The sequence below is a fragment of the Panicum hallii genome, chromosome 9, assembly GCF_002211085.1.
Source record: "Panicum hallii strain FIL2 chromosome 9, PHallii_v3.1, whole genome shotgun sequence".
NCBI classification, from domain to species: domain Eukaryota; kingdom Viridiplantae; phylum Streptophyta; class Magnoliopsida; order Poales; family Poaceae; genus Panicum; species Panicum hallii.
The window spans coordinates 73,056,644-73,075,132 of record NC_038050.1 but is presented as its reverse complement, the minus strand read 5'-3'; the positions used below and the strand labels follow the sequence as shown (position 1 = coordinate 73,075,132).

Genomic DNA, 18,489 nt, shown 5'->3' with positions numbered 1-18,489 from the left:
TCACCAAGAATAAGGTAGAGAGATGAATCCTCTTCTTTATTTAGGTGAGAGAGAGGTGCAGAGAGCGGTGGATTTTGGTGATTACCAAAAACTTTAAAATATACTAATAACTACTTGAGTTGCTGCAGCAGACTATCAAAATCCAATTACCAAGAATAGAGCAGAGAGATGAATCCCCTTCTTCATTTAGGTGAGAGAGAGGTGTATTTTGATAATTACAAAAACTAAACTTTTAGGTAATAGGGGGTTGGATTAGTAGTAATCTGTTGGACCGGCTCCAATCATCAAAATATTAATTTTTCCGTATTGAGAAGAGGGATAGGTAATCTGTTGGATGCTCTAACACCCGCACATGTAACCCTGCTTATTATGGTTCCTGATTAACGTTAAAGAAGCCGGGTGATTGGAATCGCACGGGAGAGAAATAACCAAAGTTCTTAGTATTCCACTAATATGTTTAGGCCTCAATTATTGCATACGTGGCAGAATCTCGGCATTGAAACAGGGTCGCCTGGCACACAGCTCGTCCAGCCAGTAGGCTTTAGCCAAATTAATTAAGCCCCCGCAAGATGGCCACTACATCATACCACGGCGATGGAGCCCGCCGAACTGGGAGGATCATTCGCAGCACATGGCCGGCGGGCAGGGCGGCCGCCGCAAACAAGCAGAACCAGCTCGGCGGCGGCGCCCACCAACCAAATCGGCAACGCAGCCAACACCCACCGCACCACCGTCTCTGCCCAAACCGACACGCCGAAACGGCGCGTCCGCATCGACCAAATGAAATCCGGCACGCCACCCCGACGAGCTAGCTGTTCCATACAGATACTCGGCAGCTAGCATACCTTGCTGTTCCTGCCAACTCACACACCAGAAACCGTGCCCAATCTCCTGATTGGTTTCCATCTTTATCTCGATGATGGTGATGATTGCAACTCGTCTTCAGCAGTGGCGGAGCCGGAGGCAGGCGAAGATGTACCAAAGAAAAGAGGACCTGAAGTAGAAGACCCTAAGGCCCCAGCTAGCTAGAGGTAGAGCAGCTCGTCCATCCGGATCCGGCCCGCCAGGAGCTCCAGACTCCGGTCGCTTTCGCCACGGCTTCCTTCCTTCCTCTGCGCCCAGAAACCGCACGTCTCTTTCCGTTTGGTTGGTTGCTCCGGTCCTGTCTCTCGTCGCTGACTGAAATTACGAGACCGGCACCAGCTGTTTTTATTTGGCACAAGTTCCATGAAGGAAGGCATCGGATGCATGCTTCATGTCTGCCTGTCGGTGCCTGGCAACCAAGTTACAGTCTCGCCGCAACCCAAAAAGAGCCCAAGTTGCCGAAACAATCGTTTGCTGCTAGTACCAGCGTGATAGCGTCCCATCATTATTAGCTAGCTCCAGATCTAATCACATCCATCGCCGCTGATGCGAGCCATTAAACAAATGCCTAGCTTGCTCCGGCAAGCCACCTTCTCAGCATGATTCTTCCTCTTCCTCTCCGGCGAATATTAAACAAAAAGAAAAGAATCCTCTCATGACTGATTTGATTGGGCCGGCCGGGACTCAACTCACTCGCAGGCCTCCCAGTTTTATTCGCTGCGAGCGAGTGACAGATCCAACAGCACGGCGTAGCACATCGATCCATCGGATGTACAAAATCTTCACCAACAATATTACAATCAACCGAGGCCGGAAGCTGTTGGCTTGAGAGTGAAAAAAGAGAGGTCAGCAGCAGCGTTTCCTTTTTTTCCACACGGTTTGCACACGGTTTTCCACCCGGCCGGGCCCTCATCAAACAAACTTCAAAGAAACCACCGCGCCCGCGCCTCCGCCGTCCGGCCCGCGCGTTTATTTATTCCCTGCCGCGCCTCTCCTCTCGCCGTCCTCTTCCTCCTCGCTCGATCACTCCACCACCCCCACCACCTCTCTCTCTCTCTCTCTCTCTCTCTCTTCTCTCTCTCTCTCTCTCCATTGCTGAGAGCTCCCTCCGCTTCTCCATCCAATCACACGGTCTAGTCTCTCGACGATCAGTAGCTAGCAGGCAGGCAGCAATGGCGACGCGCGGGGATGTGGAGAAGGGCGGCGTGAAGAAGGAGGCCGGCAAGGTGCCGTCGCCGCTGTACCCGCAGCACGAGGGGGAGCGGGAGTGGGTGCCGTGGATCGTGCCCGTCTTCTTCGTCGCCAACATCACCGTCTTCGTCATCACCATGTACGCCAACAACTGCCCCGCCCACACCACCGCGCGAGATGGCAAGTGCATCGGACGCTTCCTCGGCCGGTTCGCCTTCCAGCCGCTGCGCCAGAACCCGCTCCTCGGACCATCCTCCGCCACGTGAGTACTACATACATTATATTTGCTGCCTGCTGCTCTTAGCTTCTTCTTCCTCCTGTCGATGCATAAGAAGTCCATCATCTGGGACTGTTATTAGCTAGTTATGAGCGGGGACATGCATGGATCTATCTGTCCACGCAGCAGAGCAGAACAGAACAGAACAGAACAGAACCCACTGGTCGCTACCTTTGCTTGCCTGCAAAGTTCTTAGCACTAGTATCTCAGAGCTCTATCACCGCAGATTATTATGCCTTTCTAATTTACAACCTGTTTTCCTTTCTCATCACAGGAGCTTTCCAAACCAGTAGCCGCAATTACTTAGTACAGATGAGATGACCTGCGTGGTATCTCTAGTTTTACATGCAATTTTCACTAGTTTTTCTGCTTCATCTTTTGTCGAATAATATATCTGGATATATACTTGTATACATAGTTGTATACTTCCTTCCTGAACTATTATTCCCACTGCAGCTAGTTCAGATCCAGAACCCAATCAAATGATTTAATTTATACCCAACATGACTAGATCACTTATTAGAAAAGTATAAGTAGGGCACATCAGTCAGCTCAATCATATTTGTTCAGTGTAACACGAACAGCTAGTGGAGCACGAACCTAGCGCTGGATCAGTTTGCGGTGGGTCACATAAATCACAACAGTTCCATGCATGCATTTGGGCTCTGTAACCTGGCAACATGATGAGAATGTGGTGATGAAATCGGATGCATGGGGGGCCGGAGATGACTGACTTGCCGTTTCCGTTTTGCATGCAGGCTCACCAAGCTTGGGGCCCTTGTTTGGCAGAAGGTGGTGCACGAGCACCAGGGCTGGCGCCTCCTTTCCAGCATGTGGCTGCACGCCGGTGTCGTGCACCTGGTGGCCAACATGATCAGCCTCCTCTTCATCGGCATGCGCCTGGAGCAGCAGTTCGGATACGGTGAGCTAGATAGCCCAATTACACACACACACACACACATATTGATGTATGATCACCAATCGCAACACTACGTACAGCCTGTGGAATAATGCATGTTAACGACAGGCGACCCCAATTTGCATTTGCAGTGAGGATTGGTGTGGTCTACCTCCTCTCCGGCCTCGGCGGCAGCGTCCTGTCGTCCCTGTTCATCCGCAACCACATCTCCGTGGGCGCCTCGGGCGCCCTGTTCGGCCTCCTGGGCGCCATGCTCTCGGAGCTCCTGACCAACTGGACCATCTACACCAACAAGGTGGCCGCCGTGCTGACGCTCCTGTTCGTGGTGGCGGTGAACATGGTGCTGGGCATCCTCCCGCACGTGAACAACTTGGCCCACATCGGCGGCTTCCTCACGGGGTTCCTGCTGGGGTTCGTGGTGCTCATGCGCCCGCACTTCGGCTGGATGGAGCGCTACGGCATGCCCGCCGGCAGCAACTGCACCTCCAGGAAGTACCTCCTCTACCAGTGGATCCTCATGGCCATCGCCCTCCTCCTCCTCGTCATCGGGTAAGCAAATAAGCATCCATCACAGCTATTAGTGCTTTCCGTTGAACTGAAACTTCAGCAAGGACACACGCGTACAACGAGTCGTCACTGATGATTGAGTGTTACTTGTTGACAAGGAAATCAGGCACTGACCATTTAGCTAGATGGGTTAGGTGTGTTGCTTGCATTGGGTGCTCGATCCACATGTGTTGAAAGAGATTTGCCTCATGTCATCATGTGAAGCGATGATCAGATGGCAGCCAGCGAGTCTAGTAGCACGATAGTACAGAGAAAGAGACACCCTCTTTCCCTCTCGCTATCTTAATAATTTACTAGATTGTCATATGCCTGCGTAGCTGGCCATCCTTCGTCCAACAAGGACAGGGGTAACGTGTTTTGATTCTCCCTTTTCTCCTCCAGCCTACTACCCAACGTGCACCGTGTTGTCAAACCACGCTGTACACACTATCTTTTTTTTTGGCTAAAATCTTTCTTGCATTTTAAATCTCGAGTTACCAAGCACTAACTAAGCGATTATTCATTCAGTTTGTGTCGGTGAGTTCAAGTTGGTGGCAAATAAATAAAATTGCACGCAGAAATGAAAAAGGGCTGGACGAGTCATTCTATTCTTTCCGTGTTGTTTTAAATTGTGTTGCCTTTTTGGGTTGCAGATTCGCGGTTGGCATGGCGATGCTCTTCCGCGGCGCCAACGCCAACGACAGCTGCTCCTGGTGCCACTACCTCAGCTGCGTGCCCACCGCCAGATGGACATGCACCAACTGATCGATCCACGAGCAAGATACATAACACGAGACAGATTCATTTTCCTCCAATTTTTCTTACCACATCCAGCGGCGTTACACACATGTTCCTTCCGGGCACTGTAGATAGCGTAAAGAAAAAAGAAGGCACTCGATCTTGATGGGTTATTGTGAACTGTAGAGTTCTCGTTCAGATCTTATCTCTTGTTTCATTTGATTCATTCTTTACATAATGCAATGCAGTGAATTATTGAGGTTTGGAATCTCCCTGACTGCATCGTCTTCCAACATGTGGGTGGACAAGCAATGCGCCAACGCGCAGTGTCTTTCTCACACTGCAAGTTGCCTTGTAGTGCTAGACTACTAGCATGTTTCTTGATGAGAACATGTCGGCTTTGAATAGCACATGCATGCCCATGGGGACCCGGGATTCCATTTGACCAACTGCATGGCGTGACCAGATTAACCAGTAAACAACTCCATAAACCAAGTTCCCAACGCAGTCAAAACTGCATGTCTCCACTCAAGTCAAAACTGCATTGGAAACCCCAAACAGCGCAGATCGGCACATGCGCCTAAGTTTTAATTTGGCATCTTCATCCACGGATGCAGCATAACAGGTCTGCAGCACAAGAAGCTACTAGCTAGCGTGCATCCAAGTAAAGAAACACTTTCTTTAAAAAAAAAGGGTAAAGAAACACTATAGCAACATAAGTTTAATTCAAAAATCACCGAGCGAGTAATACCTCCCAAGCATTAAGAGTTCAAGCTAATTCTTGCCCACAATATGAGAATGACAGATCTCAGATAGTCACATCTCCAGATGCTCAACTCAACCATCCATAAGGACAGTTTAAGTTCAGGCAAGTGCTGTTGCTGGTTATCTAGGGGCCTGTCATCTTGTCTCTTTTACGATCGATGTACCCAGTCAACTCACTTAACACACTAGTTATAGTTAAAATTGACCATGAGAGTCAAAGCTGCACAAAACATAGGCGTCCGTTTTGAAGCCACTTGGCAACAGAAACATAGCCGGCCACCTCATTTTAACAATTACTAACACACAAGTTAATCTCGACACTTAAATCTATCTGACTAAAAAAAAGGAAAAAAAAACTTTTTTTGGCAGTATATGGCAGGTGCTACTGTTGGCAAGCTAGGAGCAAATCAGCACTTGGCTCAGACAACCATGTGTCCATGTCAGAAAGGTTCCAAAGGGCAAAAAACTATCACGAAAATTATCTCAACTAGGATTAAAACAGTTCTTTCATGGATGGACACCCTGAGATTGACAGCCGACATGCAGAGCTCAACTCAACATCTTAGCAGCACAACTCGCAGCTTAGCATACCAGCCCCGTATGGATGAGCAACAAGCAAGTGCAGACAGCAGAGCAAATTATATGAGGTTACCCACAGCCCAGTGACCCAGTCAGCCATACCATTCTTCTCTACAGACTGGAAACACTAGTTCCGTCCTCTGCCCTTCTTTTTACCCTTTACCGCGGCCCGCTTCTTGTCGCCCTTTTTCGCCTTGCTCTTGCTCTTGTTCTTGAACGTTCTCTTCTGTGGCTTCTTCTTCACGCCTAAGCTAGAGTTCTTCTTGGCCACTGAGCTAGGATTCTTGTTGGTGTAGCTCATCGACATGGAGCCAACAGTTCTCGGTCCAATGTCATCATCTTCAGGAGTAATTTCACTAGTGGTCACTGTGATTCTAGTTGCATCATCTTCATAAGTTTTGATTTCTGGAAACAGAAGAAATTACCAGAATTAGGAGCTGATTTCTTGAAACAGCATTATAATACAGTGACATGGAGCATGGCAGGTTGTGACAGTTACAAATTTTGTTCATGTACTCACCAGACAAAGTTTCATCATTTTCCACCTCCTCGCCATCATCGCCAATATCTTCATTTTCTAATCCAGCATCATCTGATGATAGTACTCTACCATATAGAGCAATCTCCTTCTCTTGTTTTCTCTGAAACAAAATGATATAGTTTAGCAAAATCAACAGGCAGTAACCAGTAACTTCGACTGGAAATCTACGCAACCATTGTGACACGGGAAACACAGCACAAGCTGACTGAAAATAACGTTAAAGCCTTTCACAGTCTTCCCAAAATCTTGTTTGGGCAAAACCTTGAGGCATCCACACCGTACTAGAAAATACCAGCTGACATATAATTCAGCAATCAAGGCTGCATTACATGCTGCACTTCTGCATCTTCCATATACCACAAACAGCATTGTAAATATTAGCTATCTACTCCCTCCATTCCAAATTATAGTTCATTTTGACTTTTTCTAGATACATAGCATTTGCTATGCAACTAGATATATATTATGTCCACTTACATTGGAAAATCTATGTATTCAGAAAAGCCAAAACGACCTATAATTTGGAACGGAGGGAGTACATGGTAACTACTTCACTTGTGATGCCTATCGAGTACTACTTACCAGTGTTGCAGTGTGAGCTATCCATAGCTCTAGATCAAGTTATTGCAGCAAGATAATTTTGAGGATCTCGAGCTACCTTTCTCAGAGGAGGAGGTTTGGACTACAATCAAAGAGTTGCCTTCCGATAAAGCCGCAAGACCAGATGGATATACAGGCCCCTTCTACAAGACTTGTTGGCCTAAGATCAACAATGGTGTTATGTCAGCTTTGATGGCAGTCAAACTTGGTGATTTTCGGCATCTAAGGCTTCTCAGTTCAGCATATATTTCTTTGGAGGGGAAGAAAAGAGGCAAACGATGGACATGGTTTGATTGCGTGGCCTTAATGCAATGATATGCATTTCACCTGCATATTCGAGGAAAAACACACACGCACACCCTTTTGTCTTTCAGACCGACAACTATTTTTTCTTCTTAAAGTTCTTTTTTAACTAAATTTCTTAAATTTCTACTGATGAGCTCATGCTGCATCATTTGATATACACCGCATTTGATATACACCACACACGTCTAAATGAAATAAATCTATCGCATACGTCTAAATGAAACGAATCTTCACCTAGAAGAATCCTAAAATCTGTTGACAGGTAAGTGATTGCACGAAATATTCCATGGTCAGTCACGGTTCTCTGTGTTGCCTTTCACCAAGCAAGAACCAAAATTATCTTTCAAAAACGGATACCAGAATGCAGAAAAAAAATTGTGAACGCGAATTTCTCACCCTCTTGCGCTCCTCGATTCTCTTCTTCCTCTCCTTCTCCTGCAAAACCTTCTGTGCTTCTTTTCTTCTCTTCTTCTTCCTCTTGTGGAACCCAGTCACGAAATCCCTGCCAAACCAAGATCCGTCAGATAATCTTGCGGTTGCTCGGATAGGGGATGGTGAGTTGTCGAAGGACAAAGTGGCACCTGAGAGCTTTCTTGTCGAGGGTGACGGAGAGCGCCTTGTTCTTGAGGGAACGCTTGTTGATGTGCTTGGGCACCATCACCGTCGGCATCTGCCCCACCACAACGTCCTCCGCCTCCGACTCCGACGCCGCCATCTCCTCCCCGTAATCCTCCTCTTCTACAGCCACCTCCCATGCCATGGCTACACAGCTCTACTCTGTTCTGCTCTCTCTCTCTCTCTCTCCCTCCCTCCCTCCCTCCCTCCCTCTCTCTCTCTCTCTCTCTCTCTCTCTCTCTCTCTCTCGGAGAGAAGGAAGCGCCGCCGCCTTGGGAAGCCGCCTTGCGGAGTTGCGGTGACCAGACAGTACGTTAGGGGAGACTCGAACAGAGAGAACTCGTTACTCCAGCGAGAGCCCAGTTCTGTCTTCGGCCCAAAAATAACGATGCGGCCCACACATATTCGCCGCCGGAATTCCACGCCGGACGCGGGTGTTTTTTTCGTTCTCTTTTTCTCAGCCTTGTGCTTCTTATCGAGCAAGTTCTTTTTCGTTTTGGAACTCCTCTTTCTTCAGGAGTGCGTCAACGAGTCATTTGGTGGACTAGCATTCGTGGGAACTGTACATGGATACCCAGAAGTGCTCGCACATGGATTGATCTTCTCTTCATTTGCTTACCGAGGATATCAAATGTTCTGTCCGGCCACTGGACATGGTGTATTCTGGAAAGTCTCGAGCAGCTCTGACTTCTCTGGGGCGGAAATTGCAATGATGCTGCATTTTATTTTAGTATGATCTGTGACATCAAGCCTCGCGTGTGTTGGAAGTTGGAACACTATAGCAAACACCAACAATAACAACTTAGCCTTTTGTTCCAAGCAAATTGGGGTAGGCTAGAGATGAAACCCACAGAAAATAAGTAAGAAATATAAAAAGGACACAAACCAAAGGAAGAGTTACGAGTTAAACAAAAAGTAACAAAGGTCACGGTTCAGGTACGTTAATTACTAATCTCCAAGCGCTCCTATCCATAACTAATTCCTTAGCGATATTCCACTCCTTAAGGTCTCTCTTAACCGTCTCGTCCCAAGTTAGTTTAGGTCTACCTCTACCTCTCTTTATATTATCGGCCCGCTTTAAAAATCCACTACGCACCGGCGTCTCGGGGGGCCTCCGTTGTACATGTCCAAACCATCTCAACCGATGTTGAATCACCTTCTCCTCGATAGGTGTCACCCCTACCCTATCTCGAATCTCTTCGTTCCGTACTCTATCCCTTCTTGTATGCCCGCAGAACCAACGCAGCATATGCATCTTTGCTACACAGTTGCTGGACATGCCGCCTTTTTGTAGGCCAACGTTCAGTATCGTATAGCATCGCCGGGCGAATCGCTGTCCAATAAAACTTACCTTTTAGCCTCTATGGCACCTTCTTGTCACAGAGGACGCCCGAAACTTGCCGCCACTTCAACCAACCGGCTGAAATTCTATGTCTAACATCTTCATCAATGTCACCATCTTTCTGAAGCATTGATCCTAGATATCAGAAAGTATCCTTCTTAGCCACCACTTGACCTTCGAGGCTAACGTCCCCATCCTCATGCCTAGTCGGGCTAAAGTCGCACATCATATACTCGGTCTTGGTCCTACTCAGTCTGAACCCCCTCGACTCTAACTTCATATTAACCCCTGCCTTATTCTCGTTAACTAGCACCACATCATCAGCAAAGAGCATACACCAGAGGATATCACCCTGTATGTCCCTTGTGACCTCATCCATCACCAAAGCAAATACATAAGGGCTTAATGCTGACCCCTGATGTAGCCCTATTTTAAATGGAAAGTCACTGGTATCGCCGTCACATGTTCGAACACAAGTTATCGCATCCTTGTACATATCCTTGATGAGGGTAATATACTTAGTTGGTACTTTGTGTTTTTCCAAGGCCCACCACATGACGTCTCTCGGTATTTTGTCATACGCCTTCTCTAGGTCAATAAAGACCATGTGTAAGTTCTTCTTCTCCTCTCTATATCTCTCCATCAACTGTCTTACTAAGAAAATCGCCTCCATGGTCGACCTCCCAGGCATGAACCCAAACTGGTTTTGGGTTACCCTTGTCAATCTTCTTAGACGATGCTCGATAACCGTCTCCCAAAGCTTCATCGTATGGTTCATCAGCTTAATCCCCCAGTAGTTAGTACAATTTTGAACATCTCCCTTGTTCTTGAAGATCGGTACTAATATACTTCTCCTCCGTTCCTCCGGCATCTTGTTTGACCGGAAAATTAGGTTAAAAAGCTTAGTTAACCATACTACCGCCCTCTCGCCCAGGCATCTCCACACCTCAATGGGGATGCCATCGGAGCCCATCGCTTTACCTCTCTTCATCCTCTTCAAAGTCTCCCCGATCTCTGCCTCCTGAATCCTCCTCACAAAGCGTCTCTTGGTATCATCAAATGAGTCGTCCAACTCGAAGGTAGGACCCTCATTTTCTCCATTAAACAACTTGTTGAAGTATTCTCGCCATCTGTCCTTGATCTCCTCATCCTTCACCAGAAGTCGATCTGTCCCATCCTTGATGCATTTGATTTGGTTTATGTCCCTTGTCTTCCTCTCGCGGGTCCTAGCGATCCTATTAATGTCCTTCTCTCCTTCCTTCGTACCTAGCTGTTGATAAAGGTCATCAAAAGCCTGACCTTTCGCTACACTTACAGCTCGCTTTGCAGACCTCTTCGCTAATCTATAGCTCTCGATGTTGGTTGCGCTCTTGTCGAGGTGAAGGCGTTTGAAACGCTCCTTCTTCTCCTTAATAGCCCTTTGCACCTCGTCATTCCACCACCAACTCTTTTTCACTTCCTGCTTGCCTCCCCTACTCACACCAAACACTTCTGAGGCCACCTTCCGAAACCATGTCGCCATATTTAGCCACATATCATCTATATCTGCTCCTTCTTCCCAAGACCCCTCACCTAGCATCCTCTCCTTAAACGTTTGTGTCTCTTCCCCTCTAAGCTTCCACCACTTCGTTCTCGCAATCTTGGCACGTTTGTCCCGATGGGTACGTACCCGAAAGCGAAAATCCGCCACCACAAGCTTGTGTTGGAGGACAACACACTCCCCAGGTATCACCTTACAATCTAAGCAGGCACGTCTATCCTCTCTCCTAGCAAGGATAAAATCGATTTGGCTCGAGTATTGTCCACCATGGAAGGTCACTAGATGGGACTCTCTCTTTCTAAAGAGGGTATTCGCTAACAGCAGGTCGTAGGCCAACCCAAAATTCAAAACATTCTCCCCCCTCGTTCCTACTACCATACCCGAAACCCCCGTGTACTCGCTCATATCCTACATTAGTCGCACCCACATGGCCATTGAGGTCTCCTCCTATAAAAAGCTTCTCACTGATAGGCACGGTACTAACCATGCTATCAAGATCTTCCTAGAACTGACTCTTGGAGCTCTCACTAAGATCTACCTGAGGTGTATAGGCACTGATCACATTCAGAACCAAATCTCCAATGACCAACCGCACTAGGATAATCCGGTCGCCTTGCCTCCTAACATCTACAACTCCATCCTTAAGACTCTTATCGATCAAGATGTCTACACTATTCCTACCCGAAGTTGTCCCTGTGTACCAAAGCTTGAAGCCAGAACCCTCCACCTCCTTCACCTTCTACGCCTTCTGGTCCTTCCATTTAGTCTCCTGCACGCATAGAATATTTACACGCCTCCTAATTGCTACATCGACTAGTTCTCTTAACTTACCTGTTAGAGACCCTACGTTCCAACTGTGTAGACGAATCCTAGTTCCAACTGCCTAGACGAATCCTAGTTGGCTCGGCTAGCTTCCTTAACTTTAACCGTCGAGAGAAATGCAAAGACCCTTGCTCATTTTTCACTACACCCGGACGCAGATGTAGCACGCCACAGAGACTGCGACGACCCGACCTTGCTCACTTATCATCGTACCCTAATCACGATACGACACGCCCCTGAGGGGTTGACGACCCGGCCCTTGCCCAGAACTCTAGTATTCCACTAGAGAATCTATGTACTTGGTATTTAGAGAGGCATCCCTCATCCGGAGGGATGGAGAGAGGCCTACACTATTGTTCCGGAGAGAGTCATCCCAGTACAATGGGATGGTTGGTATTAAATGGAATTCCTCCCTCTGGTCGGATACTTCTATTTTTAGAGAGGCATCCCTCTGATGAGGGATGAGAGTGGCATCCCGGAGGGATGGTTGCTATTAAGTGAAATTCCTCCCTTTGGTCGGATACTTGGATCATCTATTTTAGTGGTTCCTTTGGTCACCTCTAAAATTATAGGATTGGCAGGTGGAAAATAAAATAGCTTAGAATGGTGATCGAGATTACCTATCTGGGATTCCTTATCCGCTATGAAGAGAACCTCTGTTCTGAATTCGACTTGTTTTTAAAGCAAGATCGAGTAACCAAGTTCTCGGGCTAGTTCACCCTATTAGAAAGTTGGTCCAGACCCACGCACATTCAACGATTGTCATGGCTATTACACCACACCCGAGTTCCGATATAGCGCGTCGCTAAGAGGGAATACTATAGCAAGATTAGTTTAATTTAAAAACCACCGAATGATACTGTCTCGACTCATATGTACCACCTCCAAAGCATTAAGAGTTCAAAGTAATTCTTGCCCACAAAATGAGCATGGCAGATCATCACATCTCCAGATGCTCAACCATCCATACCCTCAACAAGACATTTCGGCAAAACAAATATTTCCAAAAGGAGAGGCAGACAGCAATGTCTAGCGGTGATGCTCACAATTTCACATCTTCCTTGATCCGGAGGTCCTCTGGCTGTACTCATGCTTGAGGAGGTTGGCTCGCAGAAGCATAGACTTGACATCTCTCTCGAACTCGTTGCCAGTCTGGAGCACACGTTGGAAAGTTGTGTTTCTCTGGTCAGCATGCCTTGCGTAAAGAATCTTGTTGTGGGAATCTATCCGGGCCTGCAAAGATTTCAGTTAGAAGCAACACAAAATATATATGCAAGTATCTCAGAATGGGCAACTTCAGAGTTTTAAAAGAACCTGTATTTTGTTCTCCGTGATCAGAGCAGCCAGCTCCTTCTCCAACATGGACACAGAAGTCTTGAAGGCAGTTGCCATTGTGTTGAGATCAACAGATATAAATGGGAGTGTGTACTGTATGATAGCTTTGTGGCGAATATCTGTGTACAGAGTCTCTACATGCTCATGCAGATGAATATCCAGTAGCAGGTTCGGCTTTAGCTTCTCAAGATGCCCCAAGCATGATCCATAGCGACTGGAATATGGCAATTTCCAAGGTTAGAATAATTTACAAAAAAAAAGTTTAAAACAAAACATAGCTCATCCTGGCACTGTGTATGGATGGTTGCATATAGTTGGAAAGGCTTGAAACGCAACTTTTGGAAATGGTAGAATGTGCTGTCCTTGGCTCCTTGCACTGAATAGCTCAGCCAGGATACACCAAGCAACATTTCACTACAATAAGGTTTCTTAATCCAAAATATCTGAGATGACGACCCAAAATCACGATAATATATTCCATTTTCTAAATAGCAACTTGCTGATGGATGCTATCAAGGATACAACTCTACCTTAAGGATATAATCACAGAATTCAATTTCACAGTTTAACTGGCAAGTCTGGCACCTCTAGAAATTCTATAGGAGGTCATGATATCGGTCCGAGGAAAAGAAATGTTAATTCTCAGGAACCCATTAAGTTGCTTCAAGTCACATAGACTCCTTCCATCGTTCTCAAGTTCAAACTAGAAGTAACTCAACCTACAGAACAAAAAATGATATAAATGGCACTCATTTGCATAATTGCGTGTGCCTCTCTTTACATCGCAGTTATTGACATTTTGTAATTGTTGAGCCCTTCGAAGGCTGCATACAGCTATTATGATGCTACAAGGTGGGGTGGCCACCTCCCATTCACTTACAACTCTTTAGATCTATCTATTCTAAATATATATAATGTACAAAAGAATGTATCAATAGGAAAGCAGTTGCCAGAATATCATATAAACACTACTTGAGTCCTTTCTATAGAAGAGAAAAGTGGTGTAGAAAAGGTAGAGAGTCTAGAGACAAATTGAATATGAGTCGCTTGGACACTGAAATTCACTGCCACTCTTATCTTGTGGTATGGTATTAACTAAGCAGTTAAGTTTTCACTGGTTTTGATTTTCCATCGCTAACTAAAAAGGAGATGAAAAAATATATATAACTCAGATATTTCTGATTAGCCAAAAAGTAATCCTACAGCGCCTACTTGAAATAGAAATATATCTAGAATGATTAATGAACTACGCAACCATAATTTCCACAGGACATACATTGCAGGACAGCATGCCACAAGCTAAATAGTGCAAGAACAACCAACACCCTGATAAGATAGAGATGGTCAATAATACATAAGGATATTCTGATGGCATCATACCTTGCATAAAAATCATTAACCAGCTCCCTTACTTCAGGCACCAGCTCCAGAAAGTTACGGAAGTTAATATTGTCAATGACTTTGCTCTATAAAATATATGCAAGCAACCACATCTTGAGAACAGTATAAGTAGAACGATCCACCAGAAAATAAGTAATGCAGAAAAGGTGAACCTTCAGGTCTGAACGATCAAAAGAAGCAAGTGCACAAAGGGCACCATAGACAGCCACATCTTGCGGAGCAATGACTTCAGAGTAATTGTTTCCTAGTTCAATTCCTGTCTCGACAAACTAGAGGAGAAAGCATAACTTGGTAAGAAGCAATACATGGTAGATGACAAAATAGATCAACAAACTTCACATTTCTGGACAGAAATGATAGAACTACAGGTCGTAGGACAACACAATTATGTCAATAACCAAATTCACTTTATCCAGCTACCTGCAGAGTTCTGGGAGGAATATTAATAATGATTACATTGTCTGCAACGCGTAATGCTTACAAAATTCAAATAGAATGGATCAACCTGGTTTATTTAGGTCTTTAGGAAGCTCCATAGGAACGTAATGGAACAGAACGAAACAGCCAGATTGTCTAAATGGACAAAGTAGAGGTAGACCCATCCAGATCTTATTTAGCTACATTATAACTAGGGTACTTACTGGTAGCATACATAAGAACCACACAAGCAAGATACAGCAATACCAGTATAAAAAATAAAAAAAATCCTAATAAAGCAATGCTGGACTCCATGAAGCAGAAAAATGACTTGCAAGCCGAGGTTTTTTTTTGGTAGAGATTATGTCCAGAGAATTGTCTTAACATTTTAAGCATCTAATAAAGGTCATCACGAAAACAATGAGCATCGAAGGGGAATTTGGAATTCCAGATGACTAACCTTACGAGCAGCAAGTTTGTATTTCTTTGTTTCCAAGTTGGCTAATCCTGCAGCTGCACGCAGCTTTGCGACAATGATAGGATCCAAAGAGTCTGGGGTTTGCTCTGCTTTACTGACATAGTTTGAAACATGTGCAAACTGCCCTAGCTCAATGCTAACCAGAATCACGTTCATGCACATCTGAACTATATGCTTGGAAGTGGTACAATAGTCTCGTGTCCTGATGTAGCTTTTGAAGGCATCTGAAAGTTGGCCATGAGCATAGAAGAAATCCCCAATGTCATTGTAACCCATTCTGATGCTCTCTTTGATCAGGTTAGTCTGTAGTAAGAGAATGAACATAAATGGAAAGTTAAGTGAATGAATTAACATAACACACAAGATCATTTGGTTGATAAGCATTTCTTCACCTTAGAACAGGATATGCCCAACAAGGCCAAAAAAGAAGACATACAGCAAAAATCACAACAAACTTCGTATATGGCATGCACATTCAAATATGGCAAACAGTTTCAATGAATGTGCGGTATGTCCAATAATACCTAAATTCCAAAAATCTCTAGCAATCACAAGATAGCAAAACTTGCACGAGCAAGAAATGCAATGCTTGGTACATAGTTAGCAAGGCTTAGCATTCATACAAACAAATTCGCAGGCCTCTGCTTAGAGGTCAGTACACTATACCAAACACACACTACGCCACCCTGTAACCACAAACTAAGCAAATTAAGCACAATCACAAAGAAGGAAACACCATGCCATTGATCCCGAATGGACTCAAACCATGTAACATAACCAGGCACTGACGCCTACCTACTACTAATTTCAACAAAGGAAGTAATCTAAGCAGGTACGAGGAGGAGGGGGGGGGGCAGAGATTCCGTACTCTGTAGCCGTTGAGCTCGTTCTCGAGCTTCTCCTTGCGCTGCTCGGCACGGCGGCTGACGGTGTCGACCCAGGCCTGGTCGAGCCCGTACCGGGGGCCGAGGCGGCCGTTGATTTTGAGGGCGACGTCGCGGTGGAGCTGCACGTCTTCTCCCCTCTTGATCTCGTCGTACGCCATCCGCAGCGCCTCGAGCTGCATCGCCTCCACCCCGCACCGGTCCGCGACGAAGACGAGGCGCGCGAGGCGGGTCCGCCCCGAGTACTGCGCGGCGTAGGCCTCCACGTCCAGCTGCTCCGCGGAGAAGGGCGCCGGGGAGGCCTCCTCCCCGCCGCCCAGGCCGTTCGCGATCGCGGCCGCCGCCGCGGCGGGGACCTCGCCCTCGACGTCCATGAAGCGGGTGGGATCGGCGCTAGCTAGGGTTTGGAGCAAAACCCTAGACGATGGGGAGTGGAAGCAGATGGAGAAGAAGCGAAGACGCCGACTCGCCGAGAAGGGAGGAGAAGAGGACTTGGCTTAAAATTATACGATTGGTGTGGGTAGATCCGTAAAAACGCCTTGGGCTGGGCCTAGGTTGTTAACTAAAGTAGGCCTGATTTTACTAGACGCCGAGCGAGGTAGGCCATTGTGGGCCTACTAAGAAACTGGGCTACTGGGCTGGAAAGTAGCCAGTTTATGTTGACTTGATGCGTCGTGTTCGATTGGACTCGTAACCTAGCAAGCCTACAACGAGCGAGGTCGGGCGGCGGCGACGAGGGCGGTGACCGGAGAGGTGGTGTCGTCGAAGCCGGTGTCCCTGGCCAAGGTGGCGCGGGTGTTCATCCTCTTCGCCGCCTCCGAGGCGTCGGGGCTACCCGCAGAAGCCGGCGCATTGGTGCTCTCCGCAGCCGAGGCCGCCGCCGAGCTCCACGTCTTCCGCCGCAACGCAGGGGCGGGAGAGAGCTCTGAGATGCGGCGCAAGAAGCGGAAGAGGGGCGACACTGGGGTGTAGCCGTTGTAATTCGGGTTGTGCTCTGGTGTGACCGTGTGAGCGTTTGGCTGGTGGTGCTCTTGTTGCGTTCTTGTCCTATGCCCCCCTGTTGTTTCGCCTGATTATGATTGCATTCGTGGTAACTTTGTTGCTGTTTTCCTAATGAAATCTCCGGAAACTTTGTTGCTTGCGTTCATGGTACAAGCTTGATCTTTGTCTGCATGACAGTTTACATGTCATGCGTGTGTATGGTTCTGTTGGATCGCACAACAAATTGAGGCGGCGGCGGCGGCTACTAGAAACCAGGTTATGATTGGAAGCGGACGATGATCCGAGCACTCTGTGCGGGGAAATCTAGTTATATGTTCTGGATCTCGCCCGTTCGACGACCAAACACACATGTTCTCGAGAGGCCAATGGCGCGACGATTAATTAGATTCCAGCGACAATATCCATAGAGACAAGAGAGGCATTGGTTCGTTTTCATTCTCCTCCGCTGGTACCGTATCTTCGTCGGAGCTGAGTCATTATCGGCCACCTGCTCAACAACCGAGAGAATGTTTGCAACCCTGGAGTGACTGACGAGCTGAGCTGCACTGTCGCCAGCCAACTAGCCGCTGCCGAGTGCCGACTCGATCCACACTGCCCACACTTTGAATTCAATCCCCACAAATGTTTGCCGTCTCCTCACCACGCACTCGCACCAACTGACAAAAGAAGCTGCAGAAGCAGACCCGAAGTTGTTCCAATTGCCATCGACTTACCACCACACTGACGTTGGATGTGATACTAATTGAGCAAAGATCCCACACACTTGACAGTAAAAGAAGCATCAACGCTGTAATGCAAAGCTCCAAACACTAATCCTAAACAGCAGCCAGCTAATCCCTGAATTACAGCCACACAATCAGAGGCCTAACCACGCAATGCAGCACGGGCCCGGCTTTGTTCTTTCCTCCCTCCACCTGTGCCCCCCTCGACGAGCCGCCACGTGTCCCAACCCAGCGTGTGCTGACTCGGATCCACGCACCTGCGCAGTGGCACAGCGATATTTTGATACGGTTTTATCCACAACGGGGGCCCCACGCGCGAGACAGGGGTCCCAGCGACGCGTCTGATTGGGGGGATTGATTACAGCCGGGACCTTGCGTTGATGGGTTATTAAGAAAGTGCAAGTTGGAGAGGGAACCGGGAGGGAAAGGTCCATTTGTGGCACCTTTTCAATTCTGGTAGGGACCAAAAGTGCATGGACTTTTGTTTTAAATAAATTCGAGAATGACTTGGCACGCTGACGACTGGTAAGCATATTTGTATTTCTGGTGGCAGCTGCGTATGATGCACTTTGTCCAAGTGCTCGATTTGTGACGCTGGAGAAGAA

The 18,489-nt window shown here is 47.0% G+C and overlaps 3 protein-coding genes across 3 annotated transcripts; 1 reads left to right on the top strand and 2 right to left on the bottom strand.

Annotated features, from left to right (window-relative positions):
• The first annotated feature begins 1,886 nt into the window (after positions 1–1,886).
• On the top strand, positions 1,887–4,808 carry LOC112875758 (RHOMBOID-like protein 2). Its single transcript, XM_025939724.1, has 4 exons — positions 1,887–2,317; positions 3,091–3,254; positions 3,383–3,800; positions 4,451–4,808. The coding sequence occupies exons 1-4, from the start codon at positions 2,037–2,039 to the stop codon at positions 4,560–4,562; spliced, it is 975 nt and encodes a 324-aa protein (XP_025795509.1). The 5' UTR covers positions 1,887–2,036; the 3' UTR covers positions 4,563–4,808.
• Positions 4,809–5,754: 946 nt separating this feature from the next.
• On the bottom strand, positions 5,755–8,365 carry LOC112875759 (ribosomal RNA-processing protein 17-like). Its single transcript, XM_025939726.1, has 5 exons — positions 8,191–8,365; positions 7,908–8,130; positions 7,723–7,828; positions 6,400–6,520; positions 5,755–6,284 (listed from the first exon to the last, which is right to left on the bottom strand). The coding sequence occupies exons 2-5, from the start codon at positions 8,084–8,086 to the stop codon at positions 6,007–6,009; spliced, it is 684 nt and encodes a 227-aa protein (XP_025795511.1). The 5' UTR covers positions 8,087–8,130; positions 8,191–8,365; the 3' UTR covers positions 5,755–6,006.
• A 4,099-nt stretch (positions 8,366–12,464) lies between these two features.
• Positions 12,465–16,631, bottom strand: LOC112877185 (COP9 signalosome complex subunit 1). Its single transcript, XM_025941402.1, has 6 exons — positions 16,145–16,631; positions 15,259–15,579; positions 14,534–14,650; positions 14,361–14,446; positions 12,960–13,194; positions 12,465–12,878 (listed from the first exon to the last, which is right to left on the bottom strand). Exons 1-6 carry the CDS (start codon positions 16,532–16,534, stop codon positions 12,696–12,698), a joined length of 1,332 nt encoding a protein of 443 aa, XP_025797187.1. The 5' UTR covers positions 16,535–16,631; the 3' UTR covers positions 12,465–12,695.
• Between the last annotated feature and the right edge of the window lie 1,858 nt (positions 16,632–18,489).